Below are 20,089 nucleotides of genomic sequence, written 5' to 3' on the forward strand. Positions count from 1 at the left end.
GTCAGGCCATCCTCTGCACGATCCACCAGCCGTCGGCGATGCTCTTTGCTCGTTTCGACCGCCTCCTCTTCCTCGCTCGTGGCGGCAAGACGATCTACTTCGGCGAGGTTGGTGAAGAGTCCAAGGTTCTCCGCAGCTACTTCGAGCGTAATGGCTCCGACAAGTTCCCGCCTGGCGTCAATCCTGCCGAGTTCATGCTTGAGGTGCGCTAGTCCCCGCTCGCCCCTCAGAGATCACGGTTCTGATCAATACTACCGACAGGTCATTGGTGCTGCCCCAGGAAGTCACACGGATATCGACTGGCACGAAACGTGGACCAACAGCCCCGAGCGCCAAGAGGTCCGTAACGAGCTCGCGCAGCTTAAGGGCCACCCCAAGGCCGTGGACAAGTCGAGCCGGGACAAGTGGGCGTACACCGAGTTTGCCGTCCCGCTCACAACGCAGTTCTTCGAGGTCCAGAAGCGTGTCTTCCAGCAATACTGGCGCTCGCCGACCTACATCTACTCCAAGCTCGTTCTCACTACCCTCGTTGTGCGTCTTTCGTCCTTTCTCGTCACATTTGAGTGCAGCAGCTGAACTCGCTACATGTGCAACAGCCGCTCTTCATCGGTTGTGCGTCCCGATGTGGCGTTCCAATCGGCACGTCAGGCTGATGCTCTCTCGCCGCAGTCTCGTTCTTCAAGGCCGACACGTCCATCCAGGGCCTCACCAACCAGCTCTTCGCCGTGTTCTTGCTCTTTACCGTTTTCGGCCAATTGGTCCAGCAAATCAGTGCGTCGCCTTTGGCTTCGCTCTCATCGGACCATCGCGTCGTGTTTCGGCATTTGCGCGCGCGCCGTCGGATCACCGAGGATCGGTCCTCGTCAGATCTCGGCTGACTTATACACGACCTTGTAGTGCCCCAATTCGTCCTCCAGCGCGATCAGTACGAGGTTCGCGAACGCCCGTCGCGCGTCTACTCGTGGTTGATCTTCATGCTTTCGAACATCATCGGTACGCACAGTCATGGGCGCGCGGAGGCGTGAGCTGACGTTTGCGAACGCAGTCGAGTTGCCGTGGAACACCCTCGCCGCCGTCATCATGTGAGTTGGCTCTTGCTCGCAACGCGGGTACCTTCACTAACGCAGTTTGCGCAGGTACTTCTGCCTCTACTACCCGGTCGGCTTCTACAACAACGCTGCGTGAGTGCGCATGTCTATGAGTCGGGCGTGGCACGGCTGACGTTCTGATCCTCCGCAGTCCGGGCGAGCTGCACGAGCGCGGGGCACTATTTTTCCTGCTCATTTGGGTCTTCCTGCTCTTCACGTCGACATTCTCACACATGATGATAGCCTTCAACGAGACGGCGGAGAATGGAGGTGAGTTGCAAAAGTCTCATCTCCGCTGCTGGCCTGACTCTGTCGCCGGTTCTCGCCTCTCCGCGACTGTCGCCGCACATACTGACAACGTCTGTCACGCAGGAAACCTGGCCAACCTGATCTTCAGTTTGTGCCTCATCTTCTGTGGTGTTCTCGCCACTCCGGACGTCTTCCCGCGCTTCTGGTGAGCGATCTTTTCTGGACTCATGAGGGCACCTCAGAGCTGACGCTGCCCGCGTCTTTCTCAGGATTTTCCTCTACCGGTATGCTCAACGCTCTGCCTCGGGAGGTCGCAGCCCCGTTGAACATGGGCTCACTTTTGGGAACCTCCTGCAGCGTCTCGCCATTCACGTATCTCGCCGAAGGTCTCCTCGCCACGGCCGTCGGCAACTCGCGCGTACAGTGCCAGGACTACGAGTTCATCCGTTTCCCGCCACCTTCCGGTACCGACTGCCGTGAGTGGCTCTCGGTCTTACAGGCGACAGCGGCATTGTGATTGACATTGACTATTCTCCGCAGAGACGTACATGCAGCCGTACATTACTGCTGCCGGTACGGGCTACCTGCAGGACCCGTCCTCGACGAGCGAGTGCGCGTTCTGCCAGATCGAGTACACAAACGATTTCCTCAGGACATTCAACTACTCGTTCGACAATCGCTGGCGTGGTGCGTTCCCGTCCCACTACTCCTCAACTCACTTTGAGACACATCAAATTGACGCGATTCGCTCGCAAACCAGATTTCGGCCTCATGTGGGTGTACATCATCTTCAACGCCTTCGCCGCCTGCGTCTTCTACTACCTTGCGCGCATGGTGCGTCTTTCACGCCTCTCCGACGCTTCCAGCGGGACATTCGGCCACAATGCCACTCGCGACTACGGTGCCGACGCCTTGCGGCGGGGACCCCTATGGCATGCTGACCCTCGCTTCCGCACACACAGCCCAAGAAGAGCCGCAAGCAGAAAAAGCAGGAGAAGATCGCCGAGCAGGAGTTCGCCAAGCAGATCAGCACGCAGATCTCGCGCGGCCAGACGGGCGAGGACTACGCCGCTCAGCGTGTGGGCGACGCCGTTCCTGCGCAGTACCACACGCAGCCGCACCACCACTCGGGTCCGTCCTCAACGGCAGCGTCGACGGTCGAGGCGCCGGCGAGCGCCAACGGCATCTCCGAGAAGCATGGGCTTGCACCGGCTGTACCGCCTTCATCGTAAACTCGCGCGACTCTCTTTCCGAATATTCATAGGCTCCGTTCTCTTGCCCTTGCTCTTCTAGACGATCCCATGGTCACTCGTTTCCTTCGCTTTTGCGTCCGCTCCGTTTCTACGCGCGATCGTTTCCGTTGTCCTGTAATCACTAGTCGGCCGGTTTCACCCTGGCATTGCCGGAGAGCGTTGCCCTCCTCTGCACTGGCAAGCTTTGCTCAACGGCGGCGGCACAGGTGAGAACGGGGTAGTATGGCAACAAAGCATTGAGTGGTACAAGTTTACGCCTCCGCCGCGCCGCTCTGCTGCTCGTCAGCGAGTCGCTGCGCCCGCTTGCGCAGCCAGACACCCTTGAGTACCGTCTTGAGTTGCTCCTCGCCCGCCTTGAAGTTGTCTGCGTGAGAACGAGGCACGCAGTCAGTGACGATGCTCGCATTTGCTTCTGAGCGCACGCCGAGCAGCACCTTTCGCAAGCCGGATGAGCTTGTCCGTCTCTTCCTCCTTGTAATCGAACTGCCACGTCGAGAACACCTCGAGCGGGTTCGGGAACTTGTCGTCCGGCAGGAGCGGGACGTAGGCGAGCGCAATCCCGTCGCGAGACGCCACTTGCTCGACGGTTGGGTGGTCGTTGCGACAGGACGAGGCGTCGGCGCGGGTCGAGCCGATCCAGATGCTGCCGGCAAACGATTTCGCGCGTCAATTCGCCTGTGAGCAGACGATCAGAGTGAGAACGCACCTGCACCGGCTCAGAGGCGGCTCTGTCGCTTGACTCGTAGGCATCGGTTTGTCCCTCTCGCCCGCAGCGTGCTGCGCACTCTCGGGCGCACTCCCGAGCGGCACCGGTTCCGGGTTGCGCTCGTCGACGCCCTTGCGCTGCCGCAACGGGCCCGCGATCCGCTCCTGCTTCTTGGCCTGGTCGACCTTGCGCGCCGCGCCCTCTGCCTCGCCGCCCTCGTCCGCCGGGCGCGGGAAGAGCGCCTCGACGTCTACGCGCGGCCAGCGCCCCGGCCGGCCCTCGACCTCGTACTGGCGCGAGTACTCGGCCGCGCGCTGGAACCACAGGTCCTGGCTGTCGGCGCTCGCGTCGAGCGCGATGACGACATCGCACTGCCGCCGCAGGAGCGGGAGGTACGGGAGGTTGAGATTGATGCCGGCGTCGGCGAAGCCGAGCGTGCGGACGGAGGTGAGAGACGAAGGTAGGGACGACGGGGACGACAGAGAGGACGAGGGGAGGCGGTAGAGGAAGTTGGGGAGCTCGGCAGGCGGGAGTGGGTGAATCAGGTCGAGCTTAAAGGCATTGGACTTGACTGAAGGAGGCACACAGCGTGAGGACGCGTTCACCGAGACAGTGTGTAAGATACGGCATTGCGTACCGAAGTCATCGATGCGGGAGAACAGCGGCAAGCTGGCCAGCAGCGGGCGGACCTCGAGGAAGTAAGAGAACAAGCTCGCCGAGAATGCGCTCGCATAGATCCCGGACAGGACCGGAATGCCGAGCTCGGGGACGCGCTCTGCACTGCGCCCGTCCTCGAACACTCGTCCGAGAGCCCATGTCGGGATCCAGGCGCCGAGCTTGTCGCTCCCGACCTCGTAGGGCGTCGTCTCGAACCACGTGTACTCGGCTTTTCTGCATCGCACATCAAACGCGATCAGGTTCGGAGCATTCACGAAGAGCGAGGGTTCGGGACGCACGTCATCCGCTCCTTGGCCTTCTCGCCGCCTTCCCGTTCGATCGCTTCGAGCTCCTCGGGCGGCGGGATGTCGTGCCTCACCGTTGTGTAGATGGGCAGCGGCGCTTTGCCGTCGTCGGTGAGATCGCGCTGCGCCGACGTCTTGAGCGCGCGGAGCGACAGCGGTTTCGGCGGGGGCGGCAGGTCGGGCGAGGGGACGTAGAGCCTCGTCGAGACGAAGACGCCGTACGCGTCGACGAGCGAGATCTCGCCGCCGGTGCTCGCGTCCTTGAGGATGGGCGCGGTGAGGATCGCGCGCGAGGCGCCGTTGTCGACATCGAGGAGGTCGACGAGCGTCTCGGGGCGGAGGAACGGCTCCTTGACGCGCGAGCGGAGGTGCTGCAGCGTCCAAGAAATGTCGCCGCCACCGATGGAGAAGAGCGTGTTGAGCGCCCAGCACGAGCCCGAGACGGACGAGATAAAGGTCGTCACGTCCCACAGGCCCGTCTCCTTTGCGGCCTCGAGCGACGCCGTCGTGTTGAGCATGGCGCGGTACCCGCCTCCGCTCGCGGCAATGGCGACGACGGGGAGGTCGCGCTCGTCGACGTCTTCGAGCGGGACGTCGATGAGGCGCGCGAATGCCGCGCGCATGTGGGCGCGACGGTTGCGCAGGAAGGCGCGCTCGCTCAGCGGCAGATCCGTGCCAAGGCGGACGGTGGCGTCCCACTGCAGTTCGGGATGGATGGCGGGTTCTTCGCCCTCTGCAACGATGCGGCCATACGTCGAGTCGGGCCCGAGCGAAAGCTCGTCCTGTAGCTTGGAAAAGGTGGACGTGACCGAGGAGATCGAGTCGCGCCAGGACGATAGTGCGCCCGAGACGTCGGGGATGGGGATGGTCGGGAGCGAGAGGGAGAAGTCTGGGAGCGACACGAAAGGGAGAGAGAGTGACGGCGGTGAGGGTAGGTTGGGGATTCCGATAGCGCGCAGCTTGTCGAGGAAACCCTCGTCGTCCTTGGCAGCGGCGGCGGCAGCAGCAGCGTTCTCCTGCGCGCTTGCTTGCCTGCTCTGGGCGGGCTGATCGTCGCAGCGGAGAGAGCGGGACCACAGCGACCTCGTCGCCGCAAAGGTTCCCCGCCCGAGGCGCTTTCCTTCGAGCCCAATGCCCACGCCTAGCCCTGCACCCGCCAGGAGCACGGAAGAGGCGACGAGCGAGTGCGCGGGACGAGTGATCGAGAACGAGCGGGACGAGGTCGACGCCCACCGCCGCGGGACGAGCAGCCGCTGGCTGGTGCGAGTATGTAGAGCAGCACGAGTGCCGTGCCCACCCGCTCGGAGCATCGGAACGCAGCCGGCGAGGGTAGACGAGCAAGACCCGATCAGCCGGTTGCGCCGTCTCTGTCTATCTGTCTCATCCCACGCCGCCGTCTCCGCGCAGGGGAGGCGCAGACTCGCTCAGCATGGCCACGAGCACACCAGCTGCCGCCCCAGAGCCCAAGGAGGGCGGCAAGGAGGCGCGACAGCACCGCCGCCGCGAGCTGCGCGCACTCAACGCCGACGCCTGGATCCGCGCGGGACCGCCCGGTGCGCCCGTGGAGACGCCCGCACTGCCACGAGGACACACTTGCTGACCACGGGAGACCCGCGCGCAGACCACCTCGGCAAGCTCGACACGAGCCTCAAGCGGCACACGGCGCTCCTCGTCAAGTTCCGCTCGTCTCTCCACCTCGCCGCAGCCGTTCCTGCTCTCGTCAAGGAAATCTCGCAGCTCTCGCTCGAAAAGTACGTCGAGGAAGCGGTCGGCGCAGTCGTCGAGGGCCTCGCGAAATGCAAGACGGCCGCAGAGACGGCAGGCGCAGTCGAGGTGCGTCGCCAGTCCCCGACTGCCGGCACGTTCGCTCTCGCAAGGCTGCTGACTGATACGCGGGACATATTCGCAGGTCGTCTCGGCCATGCACCAGCGATTCCCGGACCTCTTCACCCCGCCCTTCGTAACTCTCCTCCTGCAAGGCCTCAAGCCGGGCAGCTCGACCGCCTCGGACAAGGACATTCGCGAGAAGGAGGACAACGCGCGCATCATCAAGCAACGGGGCTTGCTGCGCGTCGTCGGCGAGCTCGAGGCAGTCGCCATCGTGCGCAAGAACGAGGGCAAGGGCATGACGGGCGAGGTTACCTGGGCCGCGCTCAAAGAGCTAGTGCGTATATTCTCACAAGACCACCTTTGCTCGACGTTGCGCTGACCGAATGAGTGCAGCTCACTTCCGACAAAGAGGCGCTCGCCCTCGTCGCGCCGCTCGCCATCGCCTTTGCCAAGCACCTGGGTTCCGTCTACCTCCCTCCCGCCGAGCTCGCCGCCCCCGCAGCTTCAGATACCACCGAAGCCTCGTCAACACACGACCTTCCGACACTCGCGGCAGCCGAACCGGACGATCTCGTCCCGCGCGAAATGAAGGACAAGTTCCGCAAGCTGCTCGTTGCCTATTTCGAGGCGCTCGGCAAGCGCGAGCAGAAGCTGCATCTCGTGCGTTCACTGACTTCGCCCTCATCCGCGAGGCTCGCGCTGACCATTGACGCGCTTGCAGGACCTGCAACGGCAGGACAAGCGCAACCACGAGGCCTACATCCGCTCGGGCGAGGTGTTCGAGGACCGCGAGAAGAACTACGAGAAGGCCGTCAAGTCGTGGGAGCGCGGCTGGGCCAGCGTGACGCAGTGCGTCTCGCGTCTCTCTCCCACTGCCGACTCGTGTTCAGCCTGCGCTAACCTGCTTCACCATCCAGGCTCTCCGAGGTCCTCGCCCTCCCGCTCCCCGTCCTCCCCTCGCTCCAGTCAACGCTTAACACGGCGTTCGTCACGGCGGGCTCGTCCGGCGCGACGGCGGGCGAGGGCGACCTAGGCCCGCAGAGCCTGTGGGCCGACGAGGAGGAGAAGAAGTTCTACGAGGACCTGCGCGAGCTGCGCGGGGAGGTGCCTGCGGCGGTGTTGGGCGTGGCCGAGGACAGTAAGGAAAAGGAGGGCGAGAAGGAGGGCGACGCGGCGGAGAAGGAGGACGAGAAGGCTGACCCGGGCAAGGAGGAGGCGGAGGCGCGAATTGACGACGCTACTGAAGCGGGTGAAGCAGAGTGCGTCCCGCTAATCTGACTCCGCGACGTTGCTGCTGCTAATTGTCACTCTCGTCCCGCAGAGACCCGGTCGCCAAGCTCGACACGGCCGAGCCAGATCCGGCCATCCCCTCTGGCCCGGCAGCGCAGCTCAACGGTATCCTTGCGCGCTTGCCCGAAGCGTCGTCCAAGGCCTCGATCGACACGATCGCCGTCGAGTTTGCGTTCCTCAACAGCAAGGCGGCGAGGAAGAGGCTCGTCAAGGTGCGTCTGCGTCGCATCGTGGTCTATTGAGGTGCTTTTTTTGACGCGGAAGCTCCTCTCGCAGACGCTCGGTTCGGTCAGCCGTAACCGGCAGGACATCCTCCCGTACTACGCTCGCCTCGTCGGCACGCTCAACCCGTACATGCCCGAGGTGGGCAAGGAGCTCGTCGCCCTCGTGAGCCTGACCTGTGGCCCTCGTAGGCGATGCCGTTGCTGACGTCTGAGCGCCCCGTAGCTCGAGGACGAGTTCCGGTACCTACAGCGGAAGAAGAACGCCGACTTGGCCGAGACGAGGTCGAAGGTGCGAGCTCCTCACCCCTGCCTGGCCATCACGATACTGACATCCCGCTCGACAGAACCTCCGCTTCCTCTCTGAACTCACCAAGTTCAAGGTGACGCCTCAGCACGTCGTCTTCTACATCTACAAGGTCCTCCTCGACGACTTTTCCGGCCCCAACATCGACAACTTCTGCACCATGCTCGAAGGCTGCGGCCGCTTTCTCCTGCGCAGCGAGACGACGGGCGAGCGCATGCGGCAGGTCGTCGAGACGATGAAGCGCAAGAAGGCGGCAATGCACCTGGACGAGCGTCAGTCGGCGGCACTCGAGAACGCCTACTACCAGGTGTGCCTGTTGCCTTGCCGAAAACCCCGTCGCAAGCTCACTGATGACTTTGTGCAGTGCGACCCGCCTGACCGCCCGGCGATCCCGCCGAAGGAGCGCACGCCCATGCAGCTCTACCTCCGCCACCTATTCTACAACGTCCTCAACCGCAACTCGAGCGACAAGGTGCTCAAGCTCGTGCGCAAGCTGCACTGGGAGGACCCGGCGGTGCGTGTTCTCCGTTCAACTTTGAGCTGCATGATTCGCAGCTGACGCCTCGAACGAGCAGATCGTTCGCAAGCTGCACAACGCGTTCACGAAAGTGTGGAAGATCAAATTCAGCAACGTGCACCTCTTTGCCGTCCTCTTGTACGACCTCGGCCGGTACCACCCCGAGTTCAGCGTCGCCGTCATCGACGACGTGCTCGAGAACATCCGCTCGGGAATGGAGGTCAACAACTTCAAGTACAACCAGCAGCGCATCGCGACGGTCAAGTACCTCGGCGAGATGTACAACTACCGCGTGATCGACTCGCGCGTCGTCTTTGACACGCTCTGGTCGCTCGTCACTTTCGGTCACCGTGCGTTCCGGATCCTCTTTGTCGCCGCTGTTACCGAGCGTGGGCTCACGAAACAGTTCCTCCGTGCAGCCGATGGTCGACCGTTCCCCGAGACACCCTCCGCGATTGACTCGCCCGACGACTACTTCCGCGTGCGCCTCGTCTGCACCCTCCTCGACACGTGCGGCGCGTGCTTCGATCGCGGCACGCTCAAGAAGAAGCTTGACAACTTCCTCACCTTCTTCCAGGTGCGTGGCGCTCGACCTCACATGTGCGGCGCAGTGTCTACATGACAGATCCGCTAACTTTGGCGCGCCTGCCAACGCAGATGTACGTTCTCTCCAAGGGCGCGCTGCCGATGGACGTCGGGTTCATGTACTCGGACACGCTCGAGCACTTGCGACCCAAGCTGGTGCGCTTCGCGACGTACCCGGAGGCGGCGCTTGCGGTCGAGGACATGATGGCAGCCGTGGCGAAGGAGGGTGAGCGACCTTGACCGAAAGTCCCGATCTCGCCGGCCGACACTGACCCTTCCGTTATGCGCAGCACCGACCGACGAGGAGCAGGAAGAGCAGGAGGCGGAAGGCGAAGGCGCGAGGCCTGGAGCAGACGAAGAGGGCGAGGACGGCTCTGAGACGGAAGGCGAGAGCGACGTGCGTTCGGGTCTCCTCGTCACCCCCGCAAGCGGTGCTGACTGCGTGCTCTCTGCAGGACGACACGGTCGAAGCGGACGACGCAGATGGCAAGCCGACCTTCGTGGACGAAGACGAAGTCGACGAGGAAGGCGGGCGTGGCCGCGACCCGAATGCCATGACGCAAGACGAGGAGGACGAGTTTGCCCGCGAGCTCGCCAAGATGATGGTGTCCACGGCGAGCGAGGCCCGCGAGCGCAAGCCCGTCTCGCTCGATGTGGGCATCCCGCTCATCCGCCGCCAGCAGCAGCAACAGCAGCAGCACAGGGCTGCTGAGCAGGACGTCGGTACTTCGGAGGCTGCCGAGTTGGAGGAGAAACGCGGCATGCAGTTCACGCTGCTCACGAAGAAGGGCAACAAGCAGCAGGTGCGTCGCCATACGATCCCTTCCGATCCTCAGCTGGCTCACAACTCATTGTGCTGCCCTGCAGGCACTCGCGATGGAGATTCCGCGTGACTCGTCTATCGCCATGAGCACGACGTTACAGCGCGAGCAGAACAAGGCCGAGCAGGAGCGCCTCAAGCGTCTCGTGCTCGACTACGAGTCGCGCGAAGAGGAGCTCGACAAGCAGGGTGCGTTGCTCTCGCTGACTCGGGGTAGCGTTGCCAAGGACGCTTACGCTCCGACGCACAGCTCTCAAGGAGTCGCTCGCTCGCCGCGGCATCGTGCTGAACTATGGTGCTGGTACGCTTGTCGCGGTTTCATTTGGAGGGGCATTCAGGCTGACTTTTTGCAAGCAGAGAACCGGAGGAAGGGCGTCAAAGTCCAGGTGATTCCCTGATCCCCTTCTTCCCTCCCTTTTCCCCTTCGGCTCGTCGAGCCAATCCACCCGTTATGCCTCTCCCTCCCATGTTTTGTATCCCTCCTTTCTTCCCTCTTTCGCCTGTCGAGGGCAGAGATGACGTTCTCTCCCGTCATCCTCGCCCGGAACTCGACCAGGCTTCGTCGTCTTCGTCGACGGCGCCAGCGCCCGTCTCGTCGATCGCCTCGACTTCGAGTGCAACGCCTCACCCTCCGTCGGCGCCCACGGTCGGCAAGGAGAACGCGCCGTTGCGCGCGGCATCGTCGGTGCCGCCGTCCAGGCCGTCCAGCCAGCCCTCCTCGAGCCGCGGTCGCGGTCGCGGTCGTGGTGGTGGACGGGGCTCACGCGGAGGTCGCGGTGGCGCCGGGCGCGGCAGGGGCGGCTCGCGCGGTGTTGGACCGAGGAGGCCGAGCGACGCGCGCGAGGAGAAGGACAAGTTCGAGGATGCACCCGGGATGTGGGAACGCTGAAACTCGACTTGCGTTGCTTGAGCTTTGCCCATCCATTTTTCTAGGCTCTCTGCAGAGCGCAAAACGCTGAAGCACAGCTCGCATGCGCGGAACGCCGGCACTGCCAGGCTTGTGGTTGCCACCCTCGACCTGGATCTACGACGGAGACGGTCCCTCTTCCGCCCGCTCGCCGAACTCCTTCCTCTAAGTCTCGATGTCCACCTCGCGCACAAAGTCCGACGCCTGCTGCTCGCCGAGGTACTCCCGCAGCTCGGTGAAGTCGTCCTCGTGCCGGCAGAAGAGGAACGTTCCCCACTTGGTTTCCTCGAAGAGCGCCTCGTGCCACGATGCGTCGCGCGGCGGTGCGTCGAGCCTCGCGGGGACCTCGCCGTCGATATATAAACCGGGCGGCGCGCGCTCGAGCGCCGCGCGCTGCCCCTGACTTGAGCAGCCTTTCGGCCAGACTGGTCCGAGCCAACCAGGCAGCAGATGGAGTGGCTCAGAACGCGCCTCCTCGCGCCAGGCGAGCTTGACGTCCGCCCAGGTCGCGCCGTACCGCTCGGGGCTGCCGTGGTCGAGCGTGATACGGCGCAGCCCAGGTCGTTGCGCCGCATAGTCGAGAATGAGGGGTAAGAGGAAGTCGGTGACGGTGGACCCGGCGAGGAAGACGAGGTGCTGGAGGGCTGGCAAAGAGTTGAGGAACTTGAAAACAGCGGATCCGTCGTGCGCGAAGGCAGCGCCGCCCAGTTCTAGTCGCCTGAGGAACCGAAAGCGCCTCGAGTCGCCGATGTGGAGCGCAAAAGGCCAGGCGTCGGGCCAGAATTCGTCAGTGGCGGAAGTGATGGAGAGAGCCTCGATACCGGGGGGCAGGCAATCTAGCGCCGCCTGAGCGTTGGAGGGGTTCTTGAGTCGGAGGTCCAGGTGACGGAGCGCCGGAGAAACGCGGAAGAAGTCGACACGTCGATAGTTGCGTCGATTGAAGTTGATTTCGAGTGTGTCGATGACCGGGTATTGACCTCGCACAAAGTCCGAAAGGTCGTCCGGCGACACGACGGCTTCGAGAACAAGGGGGCGGGAGTTTCCGTGTGAAGGCAAGTGCCAAATGATCTGATTACAGATCTCGATGAGTCCGGGGTCTATGTGCTCGAGGCAGAGCCTCTCGAGGTGCTGCAGGTTGAGAATCGCCCAGATGAAGGTTTCGCGAGCGACACTCCTCGTGGCGATACCGGCGGCTGCAAAATCCGCTATGCTGATTTTTAGTCGCTCGACGAGGCTTCTCAGCCTTTCGTTGCACACGAGGACGTCCCACATTTTGGCGAGACGGTCGAACGAATCGACGCGGATCTCGCGGTAGAGGTGTTTCTGCTGGAAAGGGTGGAGTGCGCGGCAGATTGGCGCGGATGTGGCGCGGCCCCGATGCGTTTGTCGAAAGATCTCGTCGAGGAGCTCGTGAGGCAGGCTGAGGATGGTGGCGGATCCCAACGAGTCGGTGGAGGACAATGAGCTGACGAGCTTCTGCGAAAGGTGGAGAGGGGGTCAGCCCGGGTAGGCCGAGTCTGCAGCGCTCTAGGGTACCTCTTCGACCATCCTAGATGCGTGTTCGAGCGCCTCGAGTGGGTGCGGGCAGGAGCGGGTCGACAGAGCAAGAGGAGCGAGCCCAGCAGCAAGGCCCTCTTCAGCACGGAGCTCCTCTATCAGGGAAGGCCTGCCAGAACCCACTGACTGTGCAGAGTGATTATGTACCTGCACACCCTTTCGCCCGCCCCCTTCGTGGTAATCGCCTTGTTGCGTCCCCTCATTCTCTCTCGCTTCCTCCATTCACTTGCCCTCTCTTGAACTCGTCCCAGAAGCCATGCAGGGCGAGTGAAGTTGCTCAGTCCGTGTCTGGGCTGTGTCACTCACGCCCGCATCGCGCTCGTCTCGCTCCCTCGCCTGGTCCGCGTCCTTTGTCGTCGTCACCTTGCTTCGTCTCGACTCTCTCTTCGCTCGCGAGGGCGTTGCCATGGCGTCGACACTGGCATAGTGCTGCCTGTGCGTACGCCTGCGAGCGTAATTTTAGGCTGGACAGCCTCGTTGACCTTTGCCCGCGTCGTCCCCAACCCGCTCAGGCCGCCTCTCGCCCGCCTACACTCGGTGAGCCCTCCCACATGCGGCGCTCGATGCGAGGACGTGCACAGTGTCTGCGAAGGGCGCCACACTACTTCGGACAGCTGACGACGGAAACTCTTTTCCGCTCATGCGCAGATGTGCCCGCCAGTCGAGACCGTGACACGCGCCTCGTCGTGCGTCGTCCAGCCGTTCGGGCAGCGCTCGTCTCGCGGACGGCGTTCGTCACAGAGCTGAGCCTGACAAGAACGCCGGTGACGCACACAGGTCAGCTTCAGCGGGTTCTCAAGAGCCTTTCAAAAGGTGCGTCGCCCAGTCGTTCGGGCCGGGCTCGAAAATGCACACCCACGCCTTGGGAATCTCATGCATGAACGGCACTGACGGGAATGCCGGCGGCGCACCCAGACTTGCTGCAGTCACAGTGCGTTGCCGTTCCGCCCGGGCTGTCTTCGGATTGCGATTGCGACCCGAACGATCCGCGAATGCGACTCGAGCGATCCGCGTCTGCGTCCGCGTCTGCGTCCGCGTCTGCGTCCGCGTCTGCGTCCGCGTCTGCGTCTGCGTCTGCGTCTGCGTCTGCGTCGTCGTCGTCCGGGTCAGTGTACAGTGTTCTGCAAGGTTGCAAGTACAAGCAGGAGCAAGTTCGCGGATTTCGATTCGCCTCGACGACCGGTGTCTGGGTTTGTGCCGACTCACGACTTACGACTCACGACGAATGGCAATTACTACTTCCTGTCGGAGGGCTGAGGAGGGGGGCACAGCAACGCACTCGGCGCTTCTTCTTTTGCAAGGAGAAGCGCTGACTCCTTTCGAGCCGCGCAACAGCCTTCCGGCGAATACTCACACTGCTCGGTGCGTCATCCTCCCTTACGGGCCTTCCTCGCGCAAGTAAGACAGGGCCCTCCGTGGCACAGCCTTGAACAGTCGGCCACACGGGCAGCTGTCGGAGGGCGCCTCACCTTCGGACGCAATCTGGGACTGAACGAGGTTGGCGTGGCGCACCCAGTTATCTCCGCCGCACCGAGAGGACGACGTAGATACAGATCTGTACAGTGTAACGGAGGCGGCACATCTACAGCTTCGACGTCTCGTCTTTCGGGATGGTGATGATGACCTGCGAGAGCGAACGCAAGCGAGTCAGGCCATCTTCCAACGCTGCAATACTTTGCACTTGCACACCTTGCCAAACTGGCCACCGCGCTTGAGCAGCTGGAAGCCCTCCTCGGCTTGGTCGAGCCCGCTGAGAGCTGTGTCGACGACGGGCTTGATCTGGTGTTCGCCGATAAAGCGGATCGCTTGCCAGCACTCGTCGCGCGAACCCATCGTCGACCCTGTGGGTATAAAAACTCGCCGTATCAGGCAAAGTCGCCGTGAAGGGATGGACGATGCCGAAAGAGCGCGCACGTACCCTTGAGTTCGACGTTCTTGAGCACCGCCGGCATCGTTAGCTCGATTGGCTTGCCGCTCGTCTGGCCGTAGCACGCGACGACCGCGCCGTCCTTGAGCAGGCGAGTGAGCTGCGCGACGAGCGGGCCTCCGGCCGAGTCGATCACGGCGTCGAGGTACGGGCGCGAGGAGGGGAGCAGCTGCGCAAGCTGCTTCGGCCAGTCCTCTGCAGGTCACAACGTTGTCAATGGCGCACAACGCACGAGCCTGGGAAGCGGAGGAAGGCGCACCTTCGCGATAGTTGACGCCGCCCTGTGCGCCCAATTCCTGTGCGCGCTTGATCTTCTCGGGCGAGGACGAGGTAACCCAGACCTTGGCACCTGCAGTCAGCAAAGCAAATAAACAGTCAGTAGGAATCTCGTAGAGACGATGCGGACTCCATTGGAAGCGGTTGCGCACCTTTCGCGACGGCGAGCTGCAGGGCGAGGATCGCAACTCCTCCGCCAATCCCGGTGATCAAAACATTGTCGCCCTCTCGGACGTTCGCCTTGGTGAACGTGGCCCTCCACGCCGTCAGCGCACCAAGCGGGACCGCAGCGGCCTCCTCGCGCGACAGATGCTCCGGACACTCGATCACGTCGTCCTTTCCTACCGCGACGTAATCGGCAAACGTGCCCCTCCCGCCCGTCTGCTTCACGGAGCCAAGAATGCCGAACTGCTGGTTCGGGACGTCCGGGCCGAGCGAAGACGAGTGCCAGCCGACGGCGGGAGCGACCAGGACGCGCTTGTTCGCGAGCGGGTGCGAGGCGGGCGAGACGAGAACGCCCACTGCATCGGCGCCGAGAATAGACGGGGCTTCGGAGGTGTGGAAGATGGTGCCGGGGTAGAGGCCTGCAACGGACGACGCGCGTGAGCCGGGTAAGGGGACGAAGAGCGAGGACGAGCGAACTTTGGCGCTGGAACACATCGCGGTGATTGAAGCCGGCGGCTTGCACCTTGACGAGGACTTGATCTGCGGTGGCAGAGCGAGTCGAATAAGCACATAGGTCTCGTACACAGTCAGGATCGGATCGAGCTGATCCGAGTGGGGCACGAGGAGACCGGCGCGACGGAAGCCGCGCTGGACGGCCACTGGAGCTGAAAACGGTGCACGTACCATCCTTCGGAGTCGGCACGGGCAGCTCCTCGATCTTGATGGGATGCCAGACCTTTGGGCCGGGCTTGAACTCGCCTTCGGTCTTGACAAGCACGAGCGCGTGCATCGAGCTGGGGGAGGCCATGGGAAGGTGCACAGGAGCAGGAGAGGTGTAGAAAAGGCACTGTCGCTGTACCAAACCGCACAAGAGACAGCAGCGAACTGACGAGGCGCAGCCGCCGAGGTGGGGAAACGGCGAGGACAATGACCGGAGTTTCTCGCTCAACGTCGTGCGAACTTTGGGCTTACGTAGCTGCGTCAGGCAGGCTGCAAAGTGTCAAAAGCGCCATCCTGCCAGACGAGGACAAGACAGCGACGACGGGCGCCTCTTCGATAGCGCGCGGAACGACCAGGGCTTCACACTGTTGCGAGAAGGAAGCGCATGCAATGCAGCGTCACTATTCCCGCGAGAGGAGCAGCACCTCGAGCTCTTTTCGTAGCGCCTTGGCCTCGTCCCGGAACTCCTGCGTTCCCTCCAGCACCCTCAGATACTCGTCCGCCTTCTCGAGGTCTCCGCCCTCGCCCTTGTCCTCCCGCTGCGCCGCGCCCTCTCCCCGCGCGAGCCGCATTTCCCACTTGACCAGCCACAGGTACACCCTTCCCATCTCTGCCGCGCCCGCGCCGCTCTGCAGCCCCTCGGCGAGCGCGCGGCGGTGGTACGCTGCGGCGTGCGCGCCCTGCCCGAGCGAGGCGTACAGCTTGCCGATGCGCAGACACAGGTCCGAGCCGTCGCCTGGCTCGGTCGAGAGGAGCGCGCGCTGGTGGGAACGAATCGCGTCGGGGATGCTGCGGGCCGCAGGGGGCAAGGCGAAGTCAGCATCGAGCCTCCTACGTGGACATCCGGCGGCCTCTCAAGCACGCCAATCGCGCACAGAGAGCCCGCAGCCGATACCAAGCAAGTCCACGACGCACCGCATCAGCTTCTCGTAGCACGTCGCGAGTGCGCTCCACATTCTCGCGTCGTACGGCCGGAGCGCCGTCGCGCGCTGGTAGTAGTTGAGCGCGTAGAACGGCTCGCCGAGCAGCTCGTACGTCTGGCCGAGGCCGTACCATGCGCGATAGTCTTTTCGGTTGACGTCTAGGCGCGCAGGGAGGAGAATGCGATTCGAGATCAGCGCAAAGCCACGCCGAATACGCGCGGCACGGACGAGAGACATGACGCCGTCGAGGTCGTTTGACCTGACGGCATCGAAGCAGACACGAGGAAAGAATACGCACCGACCGCCCGCCGATAGCTCGCAATCGCCGCGTTCGTGTTTTTAATCTCGACATATTCGTGGCCCATGAGCGTCCACGCCGAGAGGTACCCGCGGTCAAGTTTGAGCGCGCGGCGGAAGTAGACGATGGCCTTTTCGTGGTCGCGCCGGAGCGAGTAGTAGTTGCCTGCAAGTGGGAGAGAAGCAGACTCAGTGATGAGCGTACTCTACACAGAACCGCCCCAGCTCGCAGTAGGGAGTCAAGAGGCAGTTTGGCAGAAGGACGGAGCACCGACTCACCGACGAGGCAACACACCTCTGGCCGCACGCGATCGACACGCGAGTACTCCTGCGCAAGCGCGGCGAGCTCGGCGCGCTTCTCCGACACGTACAGGATGTTGGACAGGATGTCGACGTCGTCGAGGCGGTACGGGTCGGTCTGCTGCAGTGACTCGAAGAGGTGCGTCGCCTCGTCGAATTCTGTGCAAGAAGGTTCACATGCGCATCAGTTCCGTGCTCACTGCGGAGCAGGATCGTGAAAAGAGCGAGAGGTGGTCGTACGCACCTCGCACGTGGTAATGCACGAGCGCACGCATGCCCGTGATGACGGAGCACTGCGTGCCAAAGACGCCCTCGAGCTCGTCGAGCACGTCGTGCAGCGCGTCGCCCGCCGAGTGGATCTCGAGCGTCGCGTGCACGTAGAAGAGCAGGAGCGGGTAGCATCGCGGGAGGAAGGGGAGGGTCGCTTCGAGCTGTGCGCAACAAGACTCGTCTGAAGATCAGGCTTGTTTCTGCGGGTGATGCGGGTCCGACCAGACAGCGACATGAGACGCACCTCTTCCGGCCCGTCGAGACATTCTGCAATTCTGAGCCACGCGCTCCAGTTGTACGGCTCGATGCGGACCGACTGAGTGAGGAGCTCGAGTGCGACGAGGCGCTCGTCGACCTGCCCTGCTGATGCTGCGCCCCCATGCACTCCGGACGGCCCTCGCGGGTGAATGGGTGCAGGAGCAGTCGGTGCGCGAGAGAGAAAGAGGAGAGCTTGCCTGCATCGAGAGAACGGGGTGAGAAGGCTTGCAAGGTCGAAAGGAGCAGAGGGCGACGCACATGTACAGAAGCCAAGCGTCGTTGACGACGTCGGCTTCGCCAAAGGACGCAATCTCGTCTATCAGTTCTTGCGTGTACGGGTTCATCTCGGGTCGGTCCTTGACGCCGAGGAGCTCGCCCGCTTCTTCCTGCAATCGCTTCTCACCCGCCTGTCGACGATTCCAGTCAGCGCGGAAAGCGCTCGAGAGAAGGGCGGCACACGCACGAGATACTTTGCGTACGTGCGCAGCCACCGCGCCTTGCCGCCGACGCAGTCGCGTAAGACATGCGCTGCGCGCAGGAGTTCGTGGCTTCGCATGTACGCCGACGCGAGCGCGTAAAGGTCCTGCTCGACTTCGTCGCGCTCGGCCGAGCGCTGGCGGTACAGCTCGAGCTGTTCGAGCTCGGCGGACGCAACGCCGGTTCCTGCCGCCGCCGAAGTGAGGTGCGGCATGCGCATGCGGTCGTCGAGGCCGGCCATGCTGCGCTCTGCGACGGGGCTCGACGCGTCGCCCATCGAGACGACGCTGCCGAGGCTCTCGCGCCCACCGCCCGCGCCGCTCCCGCTCGGTCCGGCAGCGCCGCCAATGACGCCGAGATGCGCGGGCAGGCCAGGGAGACTGGGCCGCCCTGGTGCGAGTCCTGGTGATCCCGCTCCGAGAGCGCTCACACCGCTGGCGCCGGGCGTGCTGCTCGCAACGGTGCTCCCGCCGGGGGTCTTTACGGGCGTCGAGGTGCGGAAGTGGACATGGGGCGAGCCGTGGTGGTGGTGGTGGGGTGTTGCGGTGCCGGTGCTGGTCCCCTGCTGCCGCGGGTCGCGGCGCTGGCGAGCGGCGGGGTCAGGCGGGAGTGCGGCGAGGAGCTCTGCGGCGCACTTTGCGGCCTGGGGCACGTGGCGGTCGAGGCAGTCGCGGGAAGCAGCGCGGAGAGATGCGCGAAGGGAGGCGAGCGATGGCGCACAGCCAGCGAGTGAGGGGCGCGGGGCTGGCGCAGCCATGCGTGGGTAGCTTTGCACGGCGTACGCCCGAGTCCAGGCAAGCAGAGAGCGCGAGTGACGAGAGCAAGAGAGCCGCGTTGAACAAGGCGATGCACCGCCCAACACAGACGCGACAGCTGCAGCCAGGAGCAAGGGCGAGACCTGCGACCTTCTATAGAGATTGTACTAGACACTCTGCACCCCTCAACCGCGCACTCTGCAAAAGTCGGGGCAGCGTCGACGACTTCGCGGACTTTTGGCGAGCGCGGCTTTGTCTCCTTCTCTTCACTCGCTTCGCCTTTGCTCTCGCGCGGACAGTCCAGAGCTGGCTGCACCGCTCCCAGCGGACCAGACTGTCTAGCTACCGCACTCGTCGCTGCTCAGTGCGCCGTCGCCATTCTGCTCGAGGTCCGTCACTTTTTCCCTCGCATCCCCTCTTCCCCTCTCTCCTCGCCCTGCGATGAACATTACACAACCCATAAACCCCCGATCGACCGAAAGGGCGACGTGAGGGAGATCCAGTGTAACAAACATGCATCACCAACTGAAGGCACCACCCCTCTCCTCGTCGGCTATCGCGCAACAAAGCATCCAACACGCGTGGAAGGATCCGCAGGCTGACCCCGTTCATGCCTACACAGATTCTGCTGGCTGCTTGTACATGCTCGCGGACGTTGACAGCGCGACTCGCCCCGTTTTTCTTCACCGTGAGCTTCCTTCCCCGACTTCCCTCGACTGCGACAACCAGGCGAGACGAGCACGTTCGCCATTGATGAGTTCCACAACTCCAGTTCTGCTACTGAGCACATCATGCGGACATACGGACCATACCAAAAGCTTTACCTCATTCTGAGGCACCCATAACTTGCTCGTCTCGCCTCAGCGGCGTCTCAGCACCTGTCCCGTGACTAGCGAACCGCACACTGACACTTTTCGTGTCATTGTCGACAGGCTCCTCTCCTTCGCTCGCAGCTCCTCGACACGCGTCTACGTTTCCGCTTCGTGAGCTTCTTTTCCCACTTGTGCACTGTCAAGCAGTGCATCCCGTCGCTTTCCCGCCATCGTCCTATGATGCATTCAGTTTATCCATTCGCCGATCAGCGGCCCTCTCGACGTCCCCGCCTCTGTGCCCTCTCTTCTCCTTTTCCTCCGCGTCGTGCACGGCGTGCCTGCCTCGCTCGCCGACTACCTCTCGCGCTTGGTCTTGTCCCCTGCCGTGCGGCGGTGTGAGCTTGTTAGGCGAGGGCGGACGAGGGAGACTTGTGCCTGTCCCGCAGTGGGCGCGCGGAGCGTGCTGGCATAGTGCAGGGCGGAGCAGGGGCAGGAAACCTTTCTTCCGAGGGGGACTACTGTCTCTGCTTCGTCTTTCGCTGTGCTCGTGCGCTCTCGTGCGCCCGCATCGCGGGTGGGTAGAGCCTCTCTTTCCCTTCTCGTCGAGCGGGTCTGCC

The 20,089-nt window shown here is 63.3% G+C and overlaps 7 protein-coding genes across 7 annotated transcripts; 3 read left to right on the top strand and 4 right to left on the bottom strand.

Moving 5' to 3' along the window:
* JCM10292_000258 (uncharacterized protein) lies at nt 1-2,569 on the top strand (the record flags this gene model as incomplete). The annotated part of the gene is made up of 14 exons (XM_076650521.1): nt 1-203; nt 262-531; nt 597-612; nt 670-771; nt 898-993; nt 1,046-1,082; nt 1,137-1,181; nt 1,240-1,358; nt 1,461-1,542; nt 1,607-1,621; nt 1,695-1,813; nt 1,878-2,024; nt 2,098-2,171; nt 2,300-2,569. Coding segments are annotated over 14 exons (1,595 nt in total), but the record flags the coding sequence as incomplete, so codon positions are not given.
* Nucleotides 2,570-2,841: 272 nt separating this feature from the next.
* On the bottom strand, nt 2,842-5,568 carry JCM10292_000259 (uncharacterized protein; the record flags this gene model as incomplete). The annotated part of the gene is made up of 5 exons (XM_076650522.1): nt 2,842-2,954; nt 3,025-3,233; nt 3,297-3,867; nt 3,934-4,187; nt 4,253-5,568. 5 exons carry the CDS (start codon nt 5,566-5,568, stop codon nt 2,842-2,844), a joined length of 2,463 nt encoding a protein of 820 aa, XP_076503854.1.
* A 119-nt stretch (nt 5,569-5,687) lies between these two features.
* On the top strand, nt 5,688-10,226 carry JCM10292_000260 (uncharacterized protein; the record flags this gene model as incomplete). The annotated part of the gene is made up of 19 exons (XM_076650523.1): nt 5,688-5,811; nt 5,880-6,091; nt 6,168-6,422; nt 6,482-6,748; nt 6,810-6,937; nt 7,006-7,347; nt 7,410-7,590; nt 7,655-7,765; nt 7,826-7,891; nt 7,947-8,213; nt 8,271-8,420; nt 8,482-8,773; nt 8,843-9,000; nt 9,081-9,234; nt 9,299-9,405; nt 9,464-9,811; nt 9,876-10,017; nt 10,079-10,129; nt 10,186-10,226. The coding sequence occupies 19 exons, from the start codon at nt 5,688-5,690 to the stop codon at nt 10,224-10,226; spliced, it is 3,396 nt and encodes a 1,131-aa protein (XP_076503855.1).
* A 68-nt stretch (nt 10,227-10,294) lies between these two features.
* Nucleotides 10,295-10,717, top strand: JCM10292_000261 (uncharacterized protein; the record flags this gene model as incomplete). Its single annotated transcript, XM_076650524.1, has 1 exon — nt 10,295-10,717. The coding sequence occupies one exon, from the start codon at nt 10,295-10,297 to the stop codon at nt 10,715-10,717; it is 423 nt and encodes a 140-aa protein (XP_076503856.1).
* Nucleotides 10,718-10,900: 183 nt separating this feature from the next.
* On the bottom strand, nt 10,901-12,283 carry JCM10292_000262 (uncharacterized protein; the record flags this gene model as incomplete). Its single annotated transcript, XM_076650525.1, has 2 exons — nt 10,901-12,211; nt 12,272-12,283. The coding sequence occupies 2 exons, from the start codon at nt 12,281-12,283 to the stop codon at nt 10,901-10,903; spliced, it is 1,323 nt and encodes a 440-aa protein (XP_076503857.1).
* Nucleotides 12,284-13,874: 1,591 nt separating this feature from the next.
* On the bottom strand, nt 13,875-15,468 carry JCM10292_000263 (quinone oxidoreductase family protein; the record flags this gene model as incomplete). Its single annotated transcript, XM_076650526.1, has 7 exons — nt 13,875-13,916; nt 13,982-14,133; nt 14,211-14,414; nt 14,479-14,568; nt 14,648-15,079; nt 15,138-15,200; nt 15,345-15,468. The coding sequence occupies 7 exons, from the start codon at nt 15,466-15,468 to the stop codon at nt 13,875-13,877; spliced, it is 1,107 nt and encodes a 368-aa protein (XP_076503858.1).
* A 313-nt stretch (nt 15,469-15,781) lies between these two features.
* On the bottom strand, nt 15,782-18,662 carry CDC23 (anaphase promoting complex subunit CDC23; the record flags this gene model as incomplete). The annotated part of the gene is made up of 8 exons (XM_076650527.1): nt 15,782-16,169; nt 16,296-16,461; nt 16,602-16,766; nt 16,880-17,059; nt 17,145-17,331; nt 17,415-17,625; nt 17,687-17,835; nt 17,892-18,662. The coding sequence occupies 8 exons, from the start codon at nt 18,660-18,662 to the stop codon at nt 15,782-15,784; spliced, it is 2,217 nt and encodes a 738-aa protein (XP_076503859.1).
* Nucleotides 18,663-20,089: the final 1,427 nt, after the last annotated feature.

Source organism: Rhodotorula paludigena, assembly GCF_050403205.1.
Source record: "Rhodotorula paludigena JCM10292 DNA, Rt_paludigena_JCM10292v1_ctg37, whole genome shotgun sequence".
Lineage (NCBI taxonomy): Eukaryota > Fungi > Basidiomycota > Microbotryomycetes > Sporidiobolales > Sporidiobolaceae > Rhodotorula > Rhodotorula paludigena.